Raw genomic sequence first — 24132 nt, 5'->3', positions numbered from 1 at the left:
GTCACCGGTTCAATTCCCGGTCCGGGCACATGCCTGGGTTGTGGGCCAGGTCCCCAGTAGGCAGGGTGCGAGAGGCAACCACACGCTGATGTTTCTCTCCCTCTCTTTCTCCTTCCCTTCCCCTCTGTCTAAAAATAAGTAAATAGAATCTTAAAATAAAATAAAAAACCAAGCTTTGATTGCGAAGCGTGTGCTGTCTCTCTGCCATCAGAAGGCCTGTCGCCGTCAAGGTTGCAAAGCTCTTTTGTTCGGTGGCCAAACCCTCGGGGAAACCGAGGCAGCGAGGGGCTCTCAGTTCGCTCATGCTTCCGTTCAGCGGAGCTGCCTCCCCAGCCAGAGCTGCCCGGGGTCCCCCCGCCGGGCCGTGGGACCGACTGCGGGGGGCTTGGCTGGCCGGGGTGTCCCCACCGGGTCCACTCTGGGCTGGGCGTCCAGGTCACGTGTTTCTGGCGAGTCTGAGGGGAGCCCCGAAGTGCATGGTGTCCTTCTCGCTCTGACCAGGGCTTCTGGATGCGTCTCGCCCTCCACGGGCGGCCCCGGCGGCTTCCAGCCCACTCAGCTGTGAAATCGTCTGTGACAGGCTGGACCCCGCGGCCCCAGCCGCCGCCTCCAGCCGGGAGGTCTCCCGTGCAGCTGCCTGGGGGGTCCCCTCACACCCCCAAGGCAGGTGCGGCGTGAAGCCCCCACACTCCGGGACCGTCCCTGACACCGGCTCTCTCCCTGGGAGTGGGAGTGGGGCCTGCGGAGGGGGCGCCGCCCGAGGCGTGCCTCGGCCGGTGGCTGTGTCCCTGGAAGGTCAGGGACGGGGGACTGGCTGGGGTCTGTCGGCGAGAAGGCTTCCCCGCGGGGCACGTGGCACAGCTGTGGTGGAGGAGGGGGACCCACGCCCGTCACTCCGCACCTGTCCACGCTGCTCTGAGTTAGGGGTGGGGTGGGGGGCTGTGAGGGTGGGAATGCGGGGGGAGGGGTTGGCAGGCAGGGCAGAGGGACCCGCCGGGAGGAGGGGAGGCGGGGGGCCAGCACAGCGCAGTGCGAGTACACTGTGCTTGGGGCACGCATGGTGTAGCGTAGCCAGCGTGAGGGGAGCACCCATCCCACTGGTCCCCGTGCACCTCCCTGCAGCCCCCCTGCGGGGTCCAGGGGAGGCCGAGGGGGAGGGGGAGACATACGGCCCCTCCCGCCTCTCACCTGGATGCCTGCAGCTGACCCTCTGGAACTGGGGTCTCACCACCCCCACTGCTGGTCACGGGTGGGTCCTGGGACGTGAGGTGGGCCTTGCCCTGTGTGTGTCTGCTCGTCTCTGCCCGCCCCCAGTGCCCAGGGCCAGCTGGGGGGCCCAGCTAATGCCCGAGGGTGAGGGGTGCGCGCCCGGCCTGGCCCCGGTGGCATGGTGTGGCCGTCCTGGGTGGTCCTGCACCTGCATTCTGGGTAGGACAGCCCCACCGTCCCCAGGGGGTGGGGCCGGGGCGGGCAGTGGGGACAGCAGCGATGGAAGGCAGCCGGGGCCTGGCGGGTTCCGGAGGTGGCCGGCCTCCGTCCCTCCTCCACGGTTCCGACTCTGCCACCTCCCAGCCGTGTGACCGGGGTTGAGGGGGGTTGGTAACCCAGGTTCCTCACCTGAGAGGTGAGCGTTTCGGAGCCCCCCCGCCTTGGTTCATCCTGTGTGAGGTGAGACCGTGCCCGAGAGACAGGCAGCCCCGTGGGCGGCCCATCGCCGGCTGGGACTGGGCGCCAGCTGCCCCAGGACAGTGATGGGGCACGTGACGGTGGCGGCAGCGAGGCCATCGGGCGCACGCCCCGGTTTCCATGTGGGTGTGTTTTTGATAGTTTATTCTCTCCTTGTGACCGCTGCCGGCGCTGGGTGCCGGGTCCCCACGATGCCCAGGAACGGGTGGGGGCCTGACTGGCCACACCTCCAGTGGCGCGTCCGCGGTGGCGCATGACAACAGGTGTTGACCGGCGCTCCTGACTGCACCGCCGGGATTTCGGGCAGGGCGGGCGGCGGGGGCTCCAGTGCACTCTGCTCTGACTTGGTCTCGGTCCGGCAGCCCGACGCTGGGCGGAACCGGGCCGCTCGCCGGCGTCCTGTCTGGCTCTCAGTTCCGGTGTCGGCCGGTTCCGTGGGTCCTCTCCCTGTCGCGTCTGCCGGGGCTGCCTGTCCAGGATGGGGTCCCCATGTTCGTGCTGGGCGCCTGCAGGGAGATGCTGGGGACCGAGGGGGCTGGCCGGGCAGCTCTGTCCCGACGGCCTCTTCACGTGGCTGCCTTTGGCTTCCCACGGCCCAGCGGCCTCGGGTCCGCCAGCCCTCTGCCTGGTTCTGGGGAGACCGGCACCCCAGGGTGTCCGGGGCGGCTGCGGTGGTTGGGTGGAGGGTGGGGTGAGCTGCGAGGCTTCCGTCAGACGGGTCAGTACGACCGGCCCACACCTGTGGGCAGGGGTCGGCGCCCAGAGGTTCGGGGCTGCGCAGGGCTGGTGGTACACCTGTGACTGGGGCCTCGGACCCCAAGGAGCTGGGTGACAGCGTGACTTCCCGCCTGCCACGGAGGGGTTCGCCCTCAGCTCAGGGGCCTGAGCGGCCCATTCCCTTTTAAAGAGGCAGGAACCCCTGGGGGGTGGTAAAGTGGCTCACCGAGGGTGCGCTGTGAGTGGGGCACAGAGTGGAGGGTAGGTTCTTGCTGCCCCCTCCCCAAAGGGCAGGGACAGAGCACAGACTGGGCAGGTCGCCCCAGAGCCAGGTCACCTGCCTTGAAATCTGGGCCCTGCGCCTATTGGCTGCGTGGCTTTGGACAAGTCACTCCCTCTCTCTGCCTCGGTTTCCTGATCTGTCAAATGGGGTTGAAAAGACAGCGCACCAGGCGTCTTTTCCGCCCCAGGAAACGGGCGCACGGGCGCTCCCCGGGTGCCGTCGTCGCTGGTTTTCTTCTCCCAGGTGGCGCGGGCAGCAGTGTTCTTGCTGCCCGTCAGGTGTGGGGGAGACGACGCCTCCTGGGCCCGGACCCGTTACCACGGAGGACACGCATGTCCCTAGATTCCCGGGCCCACCGTGGGCAGCTGCCACGGCTGCGCTGCGCTGGGAAACGGTCCACCCCCGGCCGGCGGGCGGGCTGGCCGGCCTCCTCCTCACATCCCCATTCTCACCTTCGTGTGAGGACGTATTTTAAGATGGGAATGACCGTCAGATCTTTACACACGGTGTGGGTAAGTGCGCACCTTCCTTAAACGTCTTATGACCTTGCTAAGCGAAGTACCGTTTGTTTCTAGAAGAACGTCTCTATTTAAACCGTCTCTTTCTATCTGAAACTCCCCTGGAGAGACGGAGCCAGGCGTCTGTGGCTGGGGGGCCCTGCCCGGCAGGGGCGACAGGAGAGGGTGCGTGGGCACCTCGGCCCCGGCTTGGCCCTCCCTCCGCCTGGGTGGGGAGGGGGGTGGACGGGGGAGCCGCTCCGGAGGGGGGTGAGCCCACGAATCCGCTCCTCATTGGGAAGACCCCCCGGGGCTCATGTACTTTCCTAGACTTTAAAAAAAAAAATCCAGCTTCCCGAAAGTTGCTTCCTGGCTCCATTGCCTGCCGAGCAATTTTAAACGTTACTGTGAAGCCATAAAGATGTTAGAATACGGACTTCTGGAAGCTGAAGAAGTCTTAGGAGACACGTCTGTGCCATCTTGTGCCTGGCAGCCCTGGAGACCCTGGAAACCGGGCTTGTCTGGCGCAAGCGGCCGGAGGCCAGCCAGGGCCGGCGGCTTACCCCCCCCCCCCAAGAATTGCAGGGTGCGGCCAATTGGAACAATCCGGAGTCCCCTCATCATCTCCCTTGGAGCCTTTAGAAACGTTGACCATTTTGTGCTCGTATGGGGCGCAGTAGCCAAGGTCGACCAGCAGGTGGCAGTAAATAATAAACAAACAGCCTGTCTAAGGCAAGGCTGCCCCGGTCCCCCCCCCCCAGCTGTGGGCCCTGCCCCTCCTTCTGAGACGCTGGCGATTTCCGGTTGTGGGGGCCAGCAGGGGGCTAGGGGGCCTCAGCTGCCTGGAATCAGTACCCTGGAGTCGGGGGAGGGGAACAGTCTCCCAGAAATAGCTTTCATGGAAAGCTGTTTCACAGGTCGGGCCCTGTGGTTATACCAACCCTTGTCCTGGGCCGAGCCCCCACCACTCTGGGGAAGAGACGTGGCAGGGCAGGGGTGGGGGGTGGGCCCGTGCAGGAGATGGAAATACTGCAGGGGCAGCCTCTTCCTCCTCCACGGTCCCGTCCTCTCCTCGGACCTCCCCGCAGGGCCCTGCCGGGGACCCCGCCCCTCCCACCCGTGGTGGGTGCTGGGAGGGGGAGGGCGTGCAAGCCCTGGGTCTCCCACCTGACACGTCACCTGCACCCTGGCGGCAAGGGGGCTCGAGGGAGGGAGGAAGGACGTTGCAGGGACAGTCTCAGGGTGCGTGTGTGATGCGTGGGTGGGTGTGGGCCGTGGAACGTGTGGGTTGTGCGCGCCCAGGAAAGCGTGGGTGTGGAGTGTGGCTGGAGAGTGTGTCGTGGGGGTGTCGGGGGGGTATTGTGGGGGTGTTGCAGGGGAGTGTGGGGCCGTGAGTGTGTGTATAAGGTGTGCAGTGTGCAGGGGGGTTGCTGAGGGTGTGCAGGGGTGTGCACGTGTAGGGAGCGTGCAGGGTGTGCGGAGAAGCTCCTCCCTATTCTGACCTGTCCTGGGGTGCAGGGGGTGAACTGCTTACCCTGCGCCTGTCCGTCAACCCCGGGTCCTTTTTGTCTTCAAGCACAGCTGAGGGTTCCATTTCTTTCCCTCTACTTACGTCCTGGCCTTTCGGGACCCACTTGGGCAGCCTCCTGCCCCACCTGCCCCACCTGCCCCACCTGCCCCTCCCTCCCCAGCCAAGCCCCCAGTCAGGCCTTGTCTGGCAGGCCGGAAGCAGGAGTGTGGGTGTGGGCACCAGGGGGCAGCAGGGAGCGAGGCCTGGAGGAGCCCCACGCCCTGGGCTCCCTTCCACAGGGCCTGGGGCTCTGGGCCCTCCTAATTCCCAAGCCCGCTCTCTGTGGGGGGCCAGACGGAGGAGGAAGAGGAGAGTCCCTTCTGGTGGTCTGGGCCCGGGAGGGGTGCGGGGAGGGGCTTGTGCAGGAGCTTGGACCCAGTTGTGCCAGAGGGAGCTGGGCGGGGCTCCCGGGCCTTCAAACCGAAATCCTCAGGTTCGAGTAGAATCAAGTGTTTCCAGGCGCGAGGGGGACCTGGCAGGAGCCTGCAAGGCCTGGGTGCCTGTCCCCTGTGACCGCGGCTCCCATCCACCCCCTTGGCCAAGTGCACCCTGGTGCCAAGCACACCCCACTGGCAGAAAATAAAGGGAGTGAGGTTTCTAGACCTCAAGGTCTGAGCGAGCATTGCCGTCTTTTATGGAAGATCTTAAAGGGGGGGAAAGCCCTGCAACACACAGAGTGGCCTCATGAGATCGTGGGATGTCTGAGTCTTGGCTAAAAACTCGCACTTGGCTGAACTCGGGCCAGACGGGACGTTCTGGGGCGGCGCCGCGGCAGAGGCGCTAAGGCGTGAGCTGTGAGGCCCAGGTCTGACCGACCAGGGGACAGAGGGCCCCGCTGAGGCCCCTCTCCACACCCCGCGGAGCACGGCCGGCCGGCCAGACCTGCTCGGGATGGCCACTTGGGGCAGGGGCAGGGAGTCCGCAGCCTGCGGGCGGGTGGAAGGGGCGGGGAGCGGCAAACGCACTGCAGGAGGTTCCGGGGGCGCCTGGGGCGGGTCCTCCAGGGGTTCCCGTCTTCTTCCCCGGGCCCTGAGCCCCTGGGGGAGCGCGGAGGAGACCCCGTGCTCCGAGGAGCCTTCTGTGTCGGGGAGGATCCAGCCCCTGCAGCCTGTAGCCCCTCGGAGGCCCCGCCCCGGTCCCGGCCCCGGCCCCGCCCCCAAAGCACGGCCTTCTGAGATGCATTCTTTGTCCTTGGGGTGGTCTCTCACAGCGGCTGGCTCAGCCTCCTTTAGGCACTTAGTGAGTTTCCTTAAAAAAAAAGCCACATTTCAAACAGCAGGCTCTGACCACGGGTGAAAAGGAGGGAGAACCTGCGGGGACCCCCCCCCCCCGCGCACACCCCGTCCCTCCTGAGCCCCCTACCGCTCCCAGGTGCGCCTTCTCAGACACGGGATGGCCGGCGCGAAAGGCATGTCCACCTGGACCGTGGAGGCAAATGGGGAAATTCCTCCTAGAAGTCCTTGCTCGCCTAACAGGCAACCCCTCCCCCTAAATCCTCCCCCCAAAAGCCTCCTTGCGTTCCTGTGGGCGCCCCCACTCCTGCCTGGGTCAGCTCTCCCCCGCCGAGAAACCGGCTCGCACTGGCCACCTCGGCTGCGAGCTCTCAGGGCCTCGGTTTCTCCGCTTCGAAGTGAGGGAGGCCAGTTGCGGGGGAACCCCGCAGACCCTTTGCTCCCAGCTGCCCACGCCCTCCGCCGCCCGGAGGAGGCCCTGGGATGCAGCCTGGTTCCCCCTCGGGCCCCGACGGTGGGAGAGGCCGTCGGAAGTGACCGCTCCCCAACAGTGGAGGCCCCCGGGCCCGGGGGTCATGGGGCGGCAGGCTCCTCTCCCCGCTTCCCAGCACACACCTCCCACGCTGGAAAGTTCCGGCACCGTCTTCCGGTTTCTCCGCGGGCCTGGAACTCGGTTGTGTCGACTCCATGGGGACAGGTGCGTCACCCTCCTCGGAGGGGGCGAGGAGGCTGAGGCCCAGAGAGCCTGAGTGGGCCACTGACCGTCAGCCAGCACGGAGGGCGGGGCCGGGACGCCCCTGCGCTGTGCCCCCCCGACCCTGCACCTGAGCTCCCCAGGGGCAGGCCAGGCCGGCTGGACACGCTTGCTTGGTCGTGGCAGAGCCTCTGAAGAAGTCCCACGCCCACTGCGTGCCGGCGCTGGGTCCCTCGTGCGGAAACGAGGGAGGCCTGGTCCTTTGTCCTCGGGGACCCGCCACGCCCCCGGCCTTCGCAAGAGGCAGCGGGGCAGAGGAAGTGAGAGGTGACGGGGGGAGAAGCCGGGGCTGACCCGTGGGGGGCACGGGGGGGCGGCCCTGGAGGAGGCTGAGTTCTGGCTGCAAGGACTGGACATCCAAGGTCTGGGGGACAGTCCCCTGGTGGGGGAGGGAGGAATCGGACCTTGTGGGCCCGGTCGGCCGTGGGGGAGGGGACAGAGCACTGGGGAGCCACAGCAGGTCCAAGCGGGGGAAGAGATGGGACAGCCGTGTGGCTGCTCATCCCTGCTGCGCGGCCCGATGCTCTCATTGGGATGGGAGCCCTTTGCCGCTCCTTCCTGGGGACTGGGGGGAAAGGCTGGAAGGTCTCAGAGGGTCCGAGTAGGGACACGCAGGTGACATAGACTGAGGCTGCGGTTGGCTCTTCGGTGACAGGGGAGTGGCCGGCGGGTCGTGGCCGTGGAGCAAGGCAGACGCTGGTGGTTTTCCGCGTCTCTCGCCCGTGTTCACCGCGCCGTCGGCCCGGAGGCCTCTGGGGCGGTCTCAGGCGGGTGCGCCAGGGCTGGGCCCGGCCCGCGGGTGCTGACGGAGGGCCCGGCACCTCCCGAGAAAAGCCGCCACGCCTTCGGCACCGCCAGTCTGGAAACCGGCTCTCATGGGGCCCCAGGCACGGCAGGCGCGGTGATATTTACCGAGTGTTTCCGGAAAAATGAGTGTAAAGTGCAGGAGACGCAGAGCAAATTGCCGGAACATTAGCAACATAGGACATTTAGTGGATCTGAGAACTGGTTCGGGAAAATGTCAGACTCGGAATGTAAACAGGAGACGTCGCTCCCCGCGTCTGCTCCCCGAGTCCTCGTTCCAGGCCTGGTTACAACCGGAGCGGAGATCCTCCCAGACCGGATTCCTGCCGCAGTGGGGGGGGGGGGCCGGGGTGGTGAGCCCCTCGGCTGGCAGGGCCTGGTGCACGTTGGCTGCGTATCTGGATCCTTGGGGGGCAACGCGGCCCATGTGTTACTGGGGGGCTGGGGACCACCCTGGCTGCCGATGGGCATGGTTGTCTTGTCTAGGTCAGGACAAGGTCAAGGTCAGGGTTGCCCTTGACCCATCTCAGGCAGTCACGTTCTTCCTGTCACTGAGACCATGGCTGGAGGGGCCCAAGAACGGGGACCCAGGGCTTGTCCGCCCGCACCAACTCCTCACTAGTGTGGTTCGTGGTCGGGTGCAGTGAGGACGCCCACAAGCCTGGGACTGCCCCCCCCCCCGCCCCCGTCCTCGTCGGGCCGGTGGGGGCCGGGGAGGCGGAGTGACCGCGTCCTTTCTCCGCAGTCCCCGACAGCATCGTGGCGAAGGTGCTGGGCCAGCGCCTGGACGAACACGACTGCGTCCAGCAGGGGTGGGTACTGCACGGCTTCCCGCGAGACCTGGACCAGGCGCACCTGCTGGACCACCTGGGCCAGAAGCCCAACAGGTGAGCGGCCCCCGTCCGCCCCGGGGCTTCCTGCGCACGGGCGCTCGAGCGTCTGAGGCGGAGGGTGTGTCACCCCGTGTTCGTCTGCCCCGAAAACTGGGAGTGGAGTGGAGCGGAGGCCCCAGTCCTGGCCTCGTGGCCTCGCCGGACGGAGCTCCCTCCCCCGGACACCGACAGCACCCACCCACGAGTCCGTCCTTCCTCTCGGGATCGTCGTGGGGCAAACGGGGTTTTCATTCCCTGCTCTGACCTCGTTGCCCCCTCCCTGGAGGCCTGGGCGCCCCCGGACTTTACTTTGGTGTGGGTCCGCCGCGTGAGTCTCGCTCTTCCTCCCCTAAGGGGTCAGCCGCCTGTCCCGACACGGGGCTGCCCGCTGTGGGGTACGCTGCTCGCCCTCCACTGACGTGGCCCGGAGGGCGCGGCACCCGTGGGGATTCTGGGAGACGAACGGAGGCCGCCCCCCACCCCCCCCACGAGAGCAGCAGAGGCCCTTTCCTCGGCGCTGGCTCTGGCCAGGAGCCGGCCCGTCCCGGGGTCTGGCAGAGGGAGATGCAGAGGCAGGCCGGAACCTAGAGCGCTCGGGGCGGGGTGGGGGGGGTGGGGGGGGTGGTTCTCGGGGTGTCCTGGGGGAGGCGGTGGCCCAGGAAGCCGAGGTGGCCACCGAGGAGCGGGCGTCTCGTGTGCTCGGTTGGGGGAACGGCAAGGGCACGCACAGGCCGACCTTCCCGAACCCTCGCACGGCGGAGGGCGTCCTTCCCTTCCCTTCCCTGAGTGTGTGCACGTCCAGCCCAGCGAAGACGCCCCTGGGCCCTTCTCTCCCGCTCGGCGTCCTGCACCTTCCCACTCGGCCCGCCCTCTGGCGGCTCCGGCTCCAGGGTGCCGGGAACCTTCCTCTGAGCGCGTCCCTCCCTCCCTCCCTCTCGGCTTCTCTCCAGGCGGCGGGCGCGCCTCGGTCTGGATTCTCCCCTCACTTTTCCCTGGAGCGTCGGAATCCTTTGCGATTACGTTACTCCGGGAGGATTTTCTTCTAGTGCGTCGTCGTTGACATCGTCTCCGGCTCACCAGCCGGGCGCCCTTGTTCGGGAAGACGGATCTCCCGTGAGTCGGGTTCTCACCGTCTGCGCCCACCAGGGCGGCCCCTCCTGCTCCCTCCTCGGCGCCGGCTCCTCCATCCGCCCGCCCGCCCTTCGTGACAACGCCATTTCCCGCCACGTCTCATTCTTGTTGCTTCCAGTTCGTGTTTCATTTTTATAATGCTTCCGTGTTTCCCTTAGTTTCTTTCCCTTAGCTTTGTCGGCTTTCTTTCCTCTGTTTTTATCTTACCATTTTTTTCTTTGACGTCTCACGTCATACAGCCTGCTCTGCCGACATTATTTTGAGCACATCGATAAGCCTTTATCTAAAACGTTCTTTAGTTTCCTGGAGTAATTCTTCTTCCAGAGGGTGTCCGTTGTCTGTCCGAGTCTCTCTCTCTCTCTCTCTGTTACTTCAGGACCCTTTCTGGTGACGTCCCTATCTGAGTCCCGAGACCGGTAAGGAGGCATTTTGCCATCGTGTGTCTCTTGGAACAGGCCTGCTGCTGGTCTCCGAGTAGCGCAGGCTGGGACGTCGGCGTCGTGTGGCCGCTGTGGTGACCTGGGAAAGGTCGGGGCGCGGCACCGCCGCGTGGGGCCCGGGTGGCGCTCCTCTGCGCGAGCCCCTGGGAGAAGCCACCGGCCTCCTTCACCGCCCTCTGCAGGGCGCGGGGCTGCCGGGCCGACGGTGTGTGGGCCGCAGCGCACCGGGAAGAAGGGCCCAGGACGCTTGGATTTAGGGCAGGCCCTCCAGTCAACACTCCCCTGCTCGCCACGGAGTCAAGACCAGCGTCTGAACACTCAGCAAAGGACGCCAGTTTAATTCGTTTGACCCTCGGGCAGAGGACACGCGGGAGAAAGACGCCTGTTCCCAGCGCAGACCCCTCATCTCGCGCCGGTCCCCCTGCCCACTGGCCTCTCCCCATGCCCGAGCGGGCGCGCACTCGCCCCCCCCTCGGCTGGCTTTGTTTTCCCAGCTTGGCTCGTGGCTAAACATTTGTGTGATTAACGTGGAAAGTAATTTTGGTCATAAACCTGCAAGTCCAGATACAGGCTGAGGAAGACAGAACTACTCAAACGCTGGCCCACACCGAGCTGGGGTGGCGGTCCGGCGTGGTCGAGGCTCCGGCTGCCAAGCAGGGCACCTGCCCCCCCCCCCCCGCTTCGTCCCCCAGGGGGACACCGGACAGAATTCCCGCCCGGAAGTCAGTCCGGGACGACAATGCCGGAATCTGCAACTCAGATGCAAAAACCGCTGGAAAGGCTCTTTTTTTTTTTCAGGAGGGTTCAGTGACATGAGATTAAAATAAATTTACATATATATCAATTTTATTATTAAAATATATTCACACTAGTAAACAGAATTATTGGGAAGGGTAAGCCGCTCGGCGTATTGGACACAGAAACAGACCTCTTTGGCGTATCAGAAAGCAAAGTTATTATCTCCGTGTCACGTGTAAATCTCCTCTCGGAGCTAATGAATGGACGGCGCTCAGACGCGGTGCTTTGCTGGGCTCCTGCCGCATAAACCCACGCGTGTAACACTAAATCACGTCCCGCGGAGCCGAATCGATCTCCCGATTCCGGCATCACACAGGGAGGGAAACAGGCCGAGTAATTGATGTGTCGAGAAGAAGGAGAAGAACTTATTTGAGAACAAATAAAATGGGCTATAAAGTTTGTTAAAACATAATAACAGCAAAAAAAAAAAAAAAAACGAAAAAAAGGGAAGAGGAAAGGAACAAAGACCCGTCCGCGGCCACATCCAGAGCCCTGCCCTCCGCCCGGCTGCCGGGAGATCCGTCTCAGGCTGCCAGCGTGGAGCTCGGCCGTTGCTTTTCAAATCAGCGTTCTCGCTGGAGAGCAGGAGTTCGGGGTTCTGACTGGTGTCGGGGAGCTGGCGGTGGATCAGACAGACGAGCCTCCCCTCTGCGCTGCAGGGAGGGAGGGGCGGGGCGAGCCCAGGCCGTGACCCCCCTCCCCCGCTGCTGCTCCGGCAGGGCCAGCTGGGCAAGGCCTGGGCCACGTTCCCCTGCACGGGTCCAAGGTCAGAGCCGCTGCCTGCCGGGCCTCTCAGAAGTCCCCGGCAGGAGGGCGCGGGGACCCCCGCTGAGCCAGCAGCAGGGGCACTTGGCAGAGCCAGAGCGGTGGTGGGAGTGTCTCAGCGCTGCTCCCCCTCTCTGCGCCTGCGGGGGGCCGAACGTGGGGCCCGGGAAGAAGTCACCCGAAGATGGCAGCCAGAGGCCTGTGTCCCCCCGGCCTTGCTGTGCGAGCTGGAAGCCGTTCGGGGGCAGCTTTTGAGTTTTTATGGGTCATCGTTGTTTCTCAACCTGGATGGTGTGCGCCGCACACCCCGAGGAGCCCCGGGGGCGTTCGGCTGTCCCTGGGCACGCAGTGACAGGCCCCGCCCGCACTGCACCCGGCTCCCTCCCCGTGGCCGAGGGGTGTGGTGTTGGCTTTTGCTGAACACACAGCCCCTCCTCCAGGGAGCGGGGAGCAGGGCCCCACGGGGGCCCCGGGCTGGCCGGATCCAGGCCGGGAGGCCCCTCCGCCAGCGGGCCTGGCAGCCGGTCAGGTTTCCTTCACACACAAACCGCCCAGCCGCATCTGGGGCCGACAGAATGCCTCTCAGCCTCCCGCCTGGCTCCCAGGGGCCTCTGGGGCGCTCCTTCCTTCCTGCCCTGCGGACCCTGGGCCCTCCTCTTCGCCCTCATCCTCATCCGCACAGCAGGCGTCGTGCTGCTGTTGCCTGACCTCTGCCAGTCCCACACCCACAGAACAAACGAGACGTAAATGCTTTACGTCTTGTTCATTCCACTCAGCAGCCCTGTGGAGTGGGGTGGGGGGCCTCCCAGGATGCTGAGGGCCTGGCCTGGGCCCGAGGAGCCCGGCCCCGAGCCCAGCCCTCTGCCCCCCATCCCCGACCCTGTGTCCTGTCCGCAATGCCAGCAAGGGGCCTTTGACCCTGCTCGCCACCTTTTCTCCCGGTGTTCCTAGTCTGTCAAGTGGGCCCGTGACCTCTGCCCTTCTCCGGGACGGCCCCCCGGGGTGCAGGCCTGTGTGCCACCCGATGCATGATGGGAAGCGCCACCCAGACGCGGTGCTGGGGGCTGGCCCACCCAGGCAGGCCTTGGCCTTGGCCCGTGGAGCATGGCTGTCCTCTCTCCTGCTTACACACTGAGTCACCCACGGCCCCCTCCAAGCCCGGGAGCCCCCCATCTGTCTTGTCTGTCTGTCCTGCCGGTCACCCGTGCAATTCCAAATGCCCGTCGTATGCCATGAGGCTCCGAGGCAGATGCGGTCACTGGGGAGGGACAAGGGCCAGACGGAGTCTCGCCCCGTCGGCCCCTCAGGGGTGGGTGCAGGGGACTCGCTGCTGCTCAGAAGCGTGTCCCTCCGGTTGCAGTCCGTCCGCTCTCCTCGCCATCGGGAGACACTCCAAGTCCCCGGAGGCTGGAACCGGGGAGGGCGCCTCCCTGTTCACCTGCCGGCACGTGGCCTCGGAGGGTGACCCTGAATCAGACGAAGACGAAACCGCCGGTCTGTCCAGAGGGCCCTGTGGAGTCGGGCAGGCCGGAGAACGGGGCGCGGGGCCCGGGATGCGGCGGAGCAGGGCGGGCACTCCGCCAGACGGGACGCTGGCTGCCCTCACCGGCCAACGGCCGCCCTTAGTCCATGGGCCGGCGGGGGTGCAGGTGAAGGGGCGGGCCGGCCCGGCTTGCAGTTCACAGGCCGGCTGCTTTTCCCTTCCACGCGACACCGGGTTTCCGGGGACACGCGGTGAAACCCGAGGAGAACAAGAACGGCTTTGCCGTCCCTCACGTGTCCCAGAGTGAGAAGGACGCTGTCACATCCTCCGAGGACGAGGACGAGGCCGGTGGGAAGACCCGAGAGAAATGGAAATGCAAATGAGAGAGGGTGATTTCCTGCCCCTCCCTTCTCTCTCGGTCTCTCCCCGTCCCTCGTCCCCCGAGGAAGCGCTCCCATCTCCGCCGCTGATCCTTGCGTGGATTAGGGATGATAAACAGCCATTAATGGAGGCCTGAACTGGGGAATGGAGTTGGAGGCGGCAGCCGCACTCAGCGGCCGACGGGGGTTAATAACTCCATTACTCCGGCTCCGCGCCCAGCCGCCTGGCGAGCGCAGTGTCGGCCTCATCTGCTCCTCATTAATTGAGCTAATAGAACCCGGCCGACCCCGCCGCGCGGCCGCCGGCGGGGAGTTTGCCGGACGTGGGCCCGAATACATATCACCGACCGGGAGTTCCGCGGAGCCTTTTGTTTGGGGAGGAAGCTCCTCCGTGGAGGTGGGCGGGCCGCGGGGCCTTGCCGATGGCGGACGGTGGATGGCGGAGGCGCCCGCCGCTGCCTGCCCGGGGCCCGGCGGCTCTGCCTGCCGCAGCAGGACGGCGCAGCGAGGCCTCCAGATGGGCGTCCGCAGGGCGGAGGGCTTCCAGCCCCACGGCTCCGACCGAGGGTGCAGCCGGAGCCTCGGCGAAGCGTCCGGGGTCCGGGGTGGAAACGGGAGCGTTGACATGTCGGGGGCGAGGCCGAGCGGCGGGGCCTGGTGCCTGTCCCTCAGCACGTGGCCGCTTCCTCTCCTGGACCGTCCCTCCCGCCCCCCCCACCCAGGTTTCTGACCGCCCGACGCGCGCCCGTGGCAATTTTGCTCTGCCGCTCGCTGGGTACGCGCTCTGGGGCCGCTCCCCCTTCCTGAGCCTCAGTTTCCTTAACCGCCAGGTGGGGTCATGACCTGCCCTCTCCCCTCCCCCTCTGCCGGACCCCATGCTGTTTGCAGGGGAAACGTGCCCGGCGGCGGCGGCGGCGCGGACGGAGGGGGCGGTGCTCTGCGCGGCCCCGGCGATGACGTCAGCAGGCGCGACGTCCAGGCCTGGGCTCCCCGGGGCAGCTGCTCCCTGTGCCTCAGTGTCCGCAGCCGGGAACCAGGGCGGTGACGCAGGCAGGACGTCGGCTGCGGGCCCGAGATGACACGACTCGGGGAAGCCCTCCGCGCGGAGCCTGGCGTCCCCCCCCCGGGCCGCACGTGTGGGGACCTCGTTTATTCCCGGCGAACGGGAACCCCGTGCCTGCCCACGGGGCCCGAGCTTCTGAGAGCAAGGCCAGGCCAGCGTCTCGCTGAAATCTCCTCTGCACGGCCGCGAGGCCCAGGCCGGGTCCTCGGCTGCCCCGCACGGGCTGCGTCCCTCTGGTCGGGGGTCGGGGGAGGGCAGGACCTGCCCACCTGGTGACTGGGGGCAGAAGAGCGGCTCTGCACAGAGAGGAGGAGGAGGAACGGCTCTGCGGTGGGAGCCACCAGGAGCCCAGCCTGGGGAGCTCCTGATGCTGCAGCCACAGCCTCGCGGTCCAGGGGGCCTGAGCCCAGGTTGGGAAAGAGGTGAAACGCGCCTCGCCCGTCCCTGCTGCTTTATGTGACTTCGAGGCGGTTGCGGCGGCAGGACACAGCACCACAGTGACACGCGGACAGGTGAGAGGCAGGACGCAGAGGTTCGGAGGAGAGGCACTGGCATGTGGCCACGGGCAGCAGCAAGGTTCCTGGGGGCGGCGGGGTCACGGCCCGAGCTAAGAAAGGTGGAGCGCCCTGGTGCCTGGGCCCCAGGCTGCGGCAGTCATGGCGGTGACGGCGACAGGCCGTCGGCCCACAGCCCCTGGAGCTGCGGCGTTTTAACCCTTCAGTAAAGCAGAGCTGACTCGGAAAACCAACCATGTTCCCTCTTCTTCCTGCCTGGGGGCCGGTGACATTGTACCACCCATCTCCAACGTTGGCGCAAAAGGGAGTCGGAGAGGGTGGTTCTGAGCCGCCTTTTCCCGGGGTGAAACTTAGTTGCGGCCGTTTGTCCTGGGTTGGCCGTCTGTCCCTGTCGGCCATCTGTCCCGGGTCGATCCCCCGTAGGGAGAACCTGAGAGCCATTACTTGTGAAGCCACAAGATCGGCAGGGTGCGTCCCCTCTGCTCTCCTGGTCTGCTACCTCGGGCGTCTTCTGGGCAGAGAGCTCAGGGGCTTCCCAGAGAGGAGGGCGCCGGCCCCCACCGGCCCAGGCTTAGCTCTGCTGGCCCGGGCGCGTAGCTGGGACCTCGGACTCGCCCTGTCTGGGTCTGCGTTGCGGAAACCTCCAGGGAGGGGGAGGAGAGGGGTCTGTGCAGGGTGGGGGGGAGCTGGGAGTCTCTGGGAAGGGGGGAGGCAGACGTGCGTGCAGCCTGGGATTATTTGCACGGGGTTTTCTCGGCGGATGGTCTGTGAGTGACGGGCCCCCACTGACGGCCTCGCTGTCCCAGACCGGAGGTCGGTTCCCTTGTTAGGCATTGAAAACCCTCCCTCCCAGGAGTCCTCTGAGAGCGCCCGCTCCCTCCCGCCTGCCCCGAGGGGCCGGCCCGACGTCCCTGCCCTCATCGCGGGTCATGGGGGGTTCTGGGTCTGTTTCCCACCCCCCACTCTCAGCACACCGTTCAGGTAGACGTGCCGCTGCGGGAGGGAGTGACGCCTTCTCTCTGCGTCCTCTGGTGCTTGACGCCTGGCGCAGTCAGTCCGACACTCCCTCCATTCGGGGCTCACTCGCCTTCACCGGCCCCTTCGACACTCCCTCCATTCGGGGCTCACTCGCCTTCACCGGCCCCTTCTCCCTGCGGACGGTAAGCTCTCCGTAGGTGTCCGGTGCAGCCCGGCCAGCCGGTGGGGGAGACCTCGGACGAGGCAAACCCCCCTTCCCGCCAGGGCGGCCAGGCGCCCAAAGCAATCTCCCTCCCTCCGGTGGAGACTGACAGGTGGCCTTTCGCAGCACGGCACCCAGGGCGGCTGGCATTTGAGTCCGGCTCTGATGGAGACGCCCTCATCTTTGGCAGGCGCCGCACTCGGCCGGCCACGCAAATTCATTTCCCCGAGAAGGGCGAGAGGGCGGAGATGCCGCGCTGACCGGGAGGAGTCCTGTTTGTTCTCCGCTGCCCGGCGGGGACGCTGGGGCACATCAGCGCGCCCTTCAATCTCCCGCCGTCCGCGGAGGCATCAATCAAGCGCTGACCCGCCGGACCCGGCGCTGCGCGTGCGAAGCTCGGGCCCCCGCCGGGCAGGCGGTGGGGGTATGAGAGCTGGAAGCTGTCCTTCCTTAAATATCACAGGAAGTTCTTGCTGAGAGAAAACTTTCAGAAAAAGTCTCCCACAAGGAGAAGTTCAGCTTCACTTTCTCTGAGGTGGTGAAGCCCCGGGCAGTGCCGCCTTGCTGGCTTTGAGGTTTCTGCAGAGTCCAGACACCCCCACCCCAGAAGTGGGTGCACTGATACCCCCCGCCCCTGAGCAGCAGCCGGGCAGAGCCTCCGCCCGAGGCTCCCGCGTGGCCTCTGCTTTATCTTCTGGACCTGGGTCTCGAGATGCAGAGCGCCTGGGTCCCAGATCCCAGGAAAGGGCTGCGTGTGTCTGCAGAAGACCGGCCAGGCCCGGAACTCCCCCTCCTCCAGGAAGCCTTCCCTGATGTTTCTCCTCACTCGGCACCTTCACGGGGCCTTATGCGTTGCTCCTGTGACGGGCAGCGGCCTGCCGGGCCGGTGGTGGAGCACACAGGCTGTGGCCCCCGGGCTTTGCCCCTACAGTGCCGTGGGGTGGGGCAGGCATTACCATCGTGGGGCCCTGGGGTCCCCCATGCACCACTGCTTGAGTTCTGGGGACACAGAAGGAGACACAGGCTGCAGCACGTGCCGTCGAGTGGCTGACGCTGGCGCTGTGGTGGGGGTGCTCTCTGGGGATCGGGACGCAGGGCGACAGGGAGCAGGACCCGATGGGCAGCAGGAAGGGAGTGTCGCCACGGTGCGTGTGCAGGCGGTCAGGGAAGGCCGCCACTGATGCGGGGACACGTGTGTGGAGGGGGCATTGATTGTGGGGACAGCCTGGGAGGTGATGCCCGAGGCCGAGGGGCTTTGCTCTGAGTCAGGTGGGAGCCGTGGGGGGCGTCGGAGCAGGTGCGTGATGGATCTGACTCACGATGCGAATGGATGGCGCGGGTTACAGGGTGGGGAATGGGCCACAGGCAGGACAAGGGTGGGCGCAGGGAGGCCGGGTAGGGGGCCGTTGGCAATAACCCAGGTGAGGCACGCCGGTGCCCCGGCCCATGGTAACAGCGTGCAGGTGGTGGGAAGTCTGCATTTGGAAGGCGGGACAGACAGGGCGGATGGGAAGCGTCAGCGCCAAGGAGAGCTCCCACCTTTGCTGGAGCTTGGGAGGAGAGGACGGGCCACCTGCCTGTGAGTGGGGGGTGCAGAAGGAGCGGGGGGGGGGTGGCGGGGAGGGACCACCTGCTCCGTGTGGGCTGGCTTCTCCTGAGGGCTCGGCTCTGCTCCCTGCCTGGCCCCCATGCGGCCGCCCTCTGGCTGCCTCTCACCTGGCCTCTCCCCTGCGCCCACGCACCCTGGGTCCCTCTGCACCCAGATTCTCTCTTGTAACGCACCCGCCAGATCGGCTCAGGGCCCACCCAAAGGCCCCGTCTCCACACACCGAGAGCCTGCGCTGGGAGGTGCTGCGGTCAGGGCTTCACCATGCGGGTTTTGGGGGACACACGGGGCTCACAGCCGCCGCTGTGGCACTCGCTGCGGCAGCCCGAGCAAACCCGTACAGCATCCTCCGGGGCCGTCTCACCTGCCCTCGGGGCTGCCGCGTCACAGCCGCTCCCGGGCCCAGGAGCCCAGGCCTGTGCCGGCACCCCTCCCAGCCCCCGAGGGGCATCCATTGCCCTCCCTGCCCCCAGCCCCGGCCGGGCCTTTCTGCTTTCGTTCTGAGATTCAGGCCCATGAAGGCAGACCCGGGAGGCTCCCGCGGCCACCCCGTGCAGCCTCCAGAGTGCGCAGGGAGAAACGGAGGCCCCGAGACCGACGTGTCCTGTTGGTGAGCGGGGCCGGAGCCGGGTGCGGCCGCTGACTCGCTCGCTCTGCTCATCTCTGGTCCAGCACATGGGCCGGCGAGCGGCCGCCCACCCCGCAGCCGTGCCCCACGCCCGAGGCCTCCCCGTGTCCCCTTTCCCTGCCCTCGCCTGCCCCCCACACGGGCGGGGACGGTGGGCCGTGACCGCCCTTGTGCCTGGCCGGGGTTCTGCTCTGCGCACGGTAAGCAGCTGCCCCCGATCCGGGGAGCTCGGGGCGCGGCTCCCCCTGCTCTCAACCGTAATTAGCCTTGTCAGACTAATGGGCGGAATCGTGTCTAATTACCCCGTTGAAGGCCCAATTATGCGATTAACATTCGTGGACTCTAACCTAATGATGAGAAGAGGAGCCTCTCATTTGCATGGCATTAAGGTAATTGAGCCGCGGGCCGGGGCGGATGGGGTGGCGATGGCAGGATCCTCTTTCTGAGGGGATACTAATGACCGGGGAGGACAGCGCACCTGACGGCCGTATTAATCAACCGCGATCCGGTTACCTGGCAGGGCCGGCAAGTGGCGGTGGGCTGGGCGGCTCGGCTCCCCCACACTGGGCTGTGTGCGGGGAGGGGGGGGCCTGCGGCCGCCTTGAGGAGCCAAGGTCAAAGGACGTCTGTGAAACCTCGCCCGGGCCTTTCCGTCCGGCCCTCCTCGCACGCCGACTTCACTCACTCAGTCGCTCACCCGCACTCCCATCCCTCCGTTCCACCCCCGCCTCGGAGCCTGCCGGGCTGGGGCCCTGCTCGCTGGAGTCTGGGGAGAGGGCTCCGCTTGCCCCCACCCGCCCCCTGCCCCCCGCCCCCCTCCCCCGGCGCCCAGCGTCTCCCCGAGGTTTCGGATGCAGCACCAGTCCGCCGTGGGGCTGGAGAAGGTCGGCAGGGCGTCTCGGACTTTGAAGAATGCTTCGAGGTCCTCAGTTCAAGGCTCGTATTTTACCTGCCCCCCAAAGATTGGAGCTCAGAGAGGCTGAGAGCCCGGGGGTCAAGGCCACCCAGCCTTGGAGTGACGGGCTGGGTGGGGCAGGGGTCCGTCCTGGCCCTGCCCTACCTACACCCCCTGCCCCCACACGGCACCTTCGTTAACCCCACGCACCGAGTTTCGAGGATTCTGACACCGACCGTCTTGGGGGAACTTGCCCGCAGCCCCACCCACGTGCCTCCCACGTGTTCCCGTGGCCCCCACCGTCTCCCCGCCCAGCGCCGGCCGCCGGCCCTTCTCCTGCTCTGCCCCCGCTCCCGGAGGGCAGGGACGGCCCGTGCTCACCGTCTGCTGCGGGCGACTGAACCAGCCAGGGACTGTTGCGGGGTGTGGCTGGGCCGCACCCCAATTGCTTTCTGATGGGTTTCTTTTAAACAACAAAAAATGAATAGACTGTGTACGTCCTTGTGTGACTTACTTTTTCGCTTAATAAAATATAATGGACCTATCGTTACATAGAGCTAGACCTCATGCAATGCCCGTGCGGTGCGTCACTGCCCGATGGCACAGCCCGGGTGTGCGGCAGTGTGCCCGTCAGCAGACAGCACTCCAGCCCTCCTCCGTCACGGACGACACGGCGCAAGCGTGCACGCGAACACGAACGTCTTCATGCGTCGTGTTGGTCGTCATCTCGGGGAAATCCGTGGACACGGAGCTGCAGAGCCGAAGGGCACTCACAGCGAACAAGTTACTTTTCTTTTCAGCTGGAAGGAGTCAGGGGTTGAAGGAGCACAAGTAAATATTCAGTGAAAAGTAAGTCCCAAAGAAGAACCACCACCAGAAACTAAGGATCTGGGCCCCTGACTCGGGTGCGGAAAACGGTAAACCAGGGGCAGCAGCAAAGGGGCGCCGGGACAGAAATCGGGGACGGAAAGCAGAGCGACACGGCGGCCAGAGCCGGCTCCTGGATGACGTTACCAAAGTGGACGTGTGTCCGGCGGGGCTGAGCCAGAAAAGGAAAGAGTGCAAGGATAAACGATACTTGGGATACAAACGTGCATACCTCCGCAGATGGAGTTTAAAAGGGTCGGAAGCATGCGGTGAACCGCTTTCCGACACCAAGTCTGGGAGCAGAGCGAAGGTGGAAAATCGGAGCGGAGCAGCAGCCTCCCCCGTCTGACATTGGAGGAGGGGGAAGACGCAAACAGCCCCACCGTGAGCGAGCGAGCTCCCCGCCCCCGCACTCCAGCCGGGACCGCCCCGCAGCCATGCGCGTGCGTGATGGCGGGCAGGGGGCCGGCCGGAGACCACGGAGCACAGCCCCACTCCCAGCGCCAGGCCGCCCCGCCACGGCAGGGAGCGAGCCGCAGCCACCCACGCACGCGGGCCTGCAGCCGTCTTAGGAAAACAAAGTGAAGTGGCAAAGCGAGTTGTGGGAGGGCAGGCCCAGCAAAGCTGAGCGACGTGTGGGCGCTGGTTCGCATTAAAAGTTCTCACTAGTCGACGTCTCTTCCGACGTGAGTACAGGCAGAGGGCAGGCTTGGGTAGGGCCACCCAGAGCGTTTCAGTATCGGGGTGATGCCCTGCTTCCATGGGGGGGTTCGCAGGGCTCGTTTTATATTCTATATAACATTCTTCCAGGAGAAAAAACCTTTCTTACTTACCAATGTATCCCAAACTCCCAAAAGGATGCCTGGCACATAGTAAGTTCTCAATAAGTAGTTGTGGCCAGAAGGATTACGCTGCTTACTTTGATATATCAAAATACATCATAGTAACAAAAAAAAAAATGGTGAAAACATGAAGTTCTCTTCTTCCCCCAGAGCTTTCCTCCCTCCCCCAGAAGCAGCCACGGGTCCTAATTTATAGGATGTTTGTTCGTCTAGAAAACTTCTGCGCGTCGATACGGAGGCGGACGTACACGCCTTCGTTTTCTGCAGGTGGAGACCTACTGCGCAGCTGCAGGGGGCGGGGGCGGGGGGCGCGTCCCCACGCGGCTCGGTGCTCTGGTCCGTTGTAAGCAGGTCCGGCACCGTTTCCCTGTAGCGCGCCGCCCGCTCTCACCCCTCTCCCGGCCCCACGGCGCCCCAGCCCGCGGCCCCGCGGTCGGGTTCACCGACCCTTCCGACCCGGCTGCCTGCCGGCGGAAGGACGTCCAGACGGTTTTCTTCCCTTCACCTGGCAACCGGCGCTGCGGCAGACGCCCCGGGTCGCTCGGCCCCCGCACGCGCAGGGCGGTCTCTGCAGATTAAATCCCGGATGTGGGGGCAGCTGCATTTTTGTTTTCAGTGGGTGCTGGCACTGCAGGCCGGAGGTGGGGTGGCCTTTGGGAACAGCTGGGACATCCAAGGAACGAAGGCTTTGTTGGGGTCGGGGACCCTGGACCCGCAGGGCTGCAGGGGGCCCGGGCCGGCTCCGAGCGCGAGGGCCCCGTGGCCGCCAGGGCCGGGGGCACAGTGCCGTGGGACTGCAGGCCCACGCCCGGGCTGTGGAAAGGTTTGACGCGTGGAACTCAACTTTTAGGGAGCATTTTTTTTTTTCCTTAGGATCAAGGATGGATTTAAAATACGCCTAAATGTTTTCTTTCAAGAACGGTTTTACCGCCCACAGCGGTTACTTTGTGATTTACATGTCGGGTATTTTAAGTAATGACAATTATTTCCATTTTTACTGCTTTGAGCCTCTAGCCACAACTAAAACCTGACAAGCCTGCGAACATAAAGGCCCATCATAAAAGGCAGTCGTCCTCAGGAGACCCGGGCTGCCTTCTCGGGAAGCTGGAATCCAGCGCACGCCGTCCTCCACGGAGAGCGGGCGAGGGAGCCGGCCTGCAGTCGGGTGGTCCAGTCGGCCCCCGGCAGGTGGCCTGTGGGGAGGGCGGGCCTTGGAAGCTCTGGGCTGAGACCCTGCTGGGGCCGCTGGCCCCAGCGCCTGGGGGTAGAAGCATGCCAGGACCCCCGTCCTTTGTGAGAGCGGCGATGCAGCCAGGTCGGTATGGACCAGACTGCCCTCCGGAAGCAGGCCGCTCAGCTCCGCTGGGCACCGACCGCTGGCTGGCATGGCCGTGACATCTGGGAGCGGCAGGGGCAGTGTAAACACATGCACTTCGGGGTCAGAGACACCTGAGCGTGACTCGGTGTGAGCACATGCTGTGTGCGGGGCCAGTGAGCGGGACGGGCAGACCGCCCACCCTCTGGTGGGAGCCCCACTCTGGGGTAGACGGTCACGCGCAAGCTCCGCTCAGCCCTGAGGCCCGTGGACGCCCGGGGGCTGACGAGACATTGGGAGGAGCGGCTGCGGAGCAGAGGGAGCAGCCACACGCCCCGCTGTTACAGAACAAAAAAGGGGGGGCCTGGGACGGATATAAAGAAGCCCCCAGGTCCGTTATGTCCGCCGCCCGAGGAAAGACGTCTCTCAATGCCAGAGATTTGTGAAAAGGAAAGGAAAACGTTTATTTAATGCTATACAAACTTAAAGTAGGGACCTAATGTCTTCACCAAAAATCCTAAAGTCCCTTAAAGCACCCACAAACAGACACAGTCCTTCCTTCCCCCTTTGCCCAGTCCAGAGTACCATATCCCCTAATGCTGCGGGGGTCCCTACTCTGGCAAAGGCACGTGGTCCTCTCTCCCCGGACCATGGGAGTCCCCACTCCGTCAAGGCCGCGTGGTTCTCCCTTTCAGGGCTGCGGGAGTCTCCACTCCGTCAAGGCCATGCGGTTCTCTCCCTCAGGGCCGAGAGAGTCTCCACTCTGCTAAAGCTGTGTGGTTCTCTCTTGCAGGGCTGCACATGACCCCCCCCTCAAATGGCTGCCGCGTTTGGTTTAAATCCCAGCGCCAATCTTCCTCTGCAGCCCCATTTCCGGCTCCTCCCACAATTGGCCACAGCTGCCAGATTCTGGGCAGGTGAGGCCCTGTGGTGTGGAGCCAATGATCTCCAGGCTCTTCTGGATCTTATTGCAGATCCCTATTTGGGGCTCCCCTCTTGGCTGCGCCCTGTTATACCGCTTCAGAGCGGACTGGATGACCCCCAGGCCCCAGGCACGGCCTCCCCGCTCTGCGATGCCGCTTCCGCTCACCAGAGGGAAGGACGGTCTCTGGCTCATCCAGCTGTGCTGCGGCGTGGCGGCACCCCTTTCCTGGAGCTGGGTGGGTGGGAGGGGCCTCCTCCGGGCAGGGAGCCCCCTTCCGCTGGGCCCTGGGCTCCCGCCCCGCCCACCGTGCCAGTGAGCGGTGGGAACAGCCCCCCCCCCCCCGCCACGCCGCGGCTGCTCCCGGACCAAAATGTCCCTCACCGTGGCCGCCCTTGGACGGGCGCGTTCCCTCGCCATCTGCCGGGCACTCAGGCTGGTGCCACGGCGTCATGGAGACAGATACAGCGCCAAACTGGGATTGGATGGGCCCGAAATTGTGCACTTAATTCACAGTCAGTACAGGGCGCTCATGAAGTCTGCATCGTGATGGAGGGGCCGGTACACATTTGAGAACAAAAGTACGGGGTGGGGGGGCAAAAGTAGGGTTACAGTTGTGAGTATGACAAACAGTTTATTCTTTTTTTAAGATTTTATTTATTTAATTTTAGAGAGGGGGAAGGGAGGGAGAAAGAAAGGGAGAGAAACATCCATGTGTGGTTGCTTCTCATGCACCCCCCACTGGGGACCTGGCCCACAACCCAAGCATGGGCCCCGACTGGGACTCGAACCTGGGACCCTTTGGTTCGCAAGCCAGCACTCAGTCCACTGAGCCACACCAGCTAGCGCCACAGTTCACTCTTATATTGTTGTTTGTTAATTACTGT

General features: G+C 65.2%; 1 protein-coding gene across 1 annotated transcript in view; it reads left to right on the top strand.

Annotated features, from left to right (window-relative positions):
- The window catches only part of AK8 (adenylate kinase 8), a 69172-nt gene that overhangs the window by 34065 nt on the left and 10975 nt on the right, over positions 1-24132 (top strand). Inside the window, exon 11 of the mRNA XM_045846366.1 lies at positions 8289-8430. Coding sequence (XP_045702322.1) covers positions 8289-8430 — 142 coding nt within the window. The remainder of the gene's footprint in view (positions 1-8288; positions 8431-24132) is intronic.

This window comes from Phyllostomus hastatus, unplaced genomic scaffold (genome assembly GCF_019186645.2).
Source record: "Phyllostomus hastatus isolate PE091 unplaced genomic scaffold, TTU_PhHast_1.1 phas_contig_495, whole genome shotgun sequence".
NCBI classification, from domain to species: domain Eukaryota; kingdom Metazoa; phylum Chordata; class Mammalia; order Chiroptera; family Phyllostomidae; genus Phyllostomus; species Phyllostomus hastatus.
This window is presented reverse-complemented; position numbering and strand designations above follow the sequence as displayed.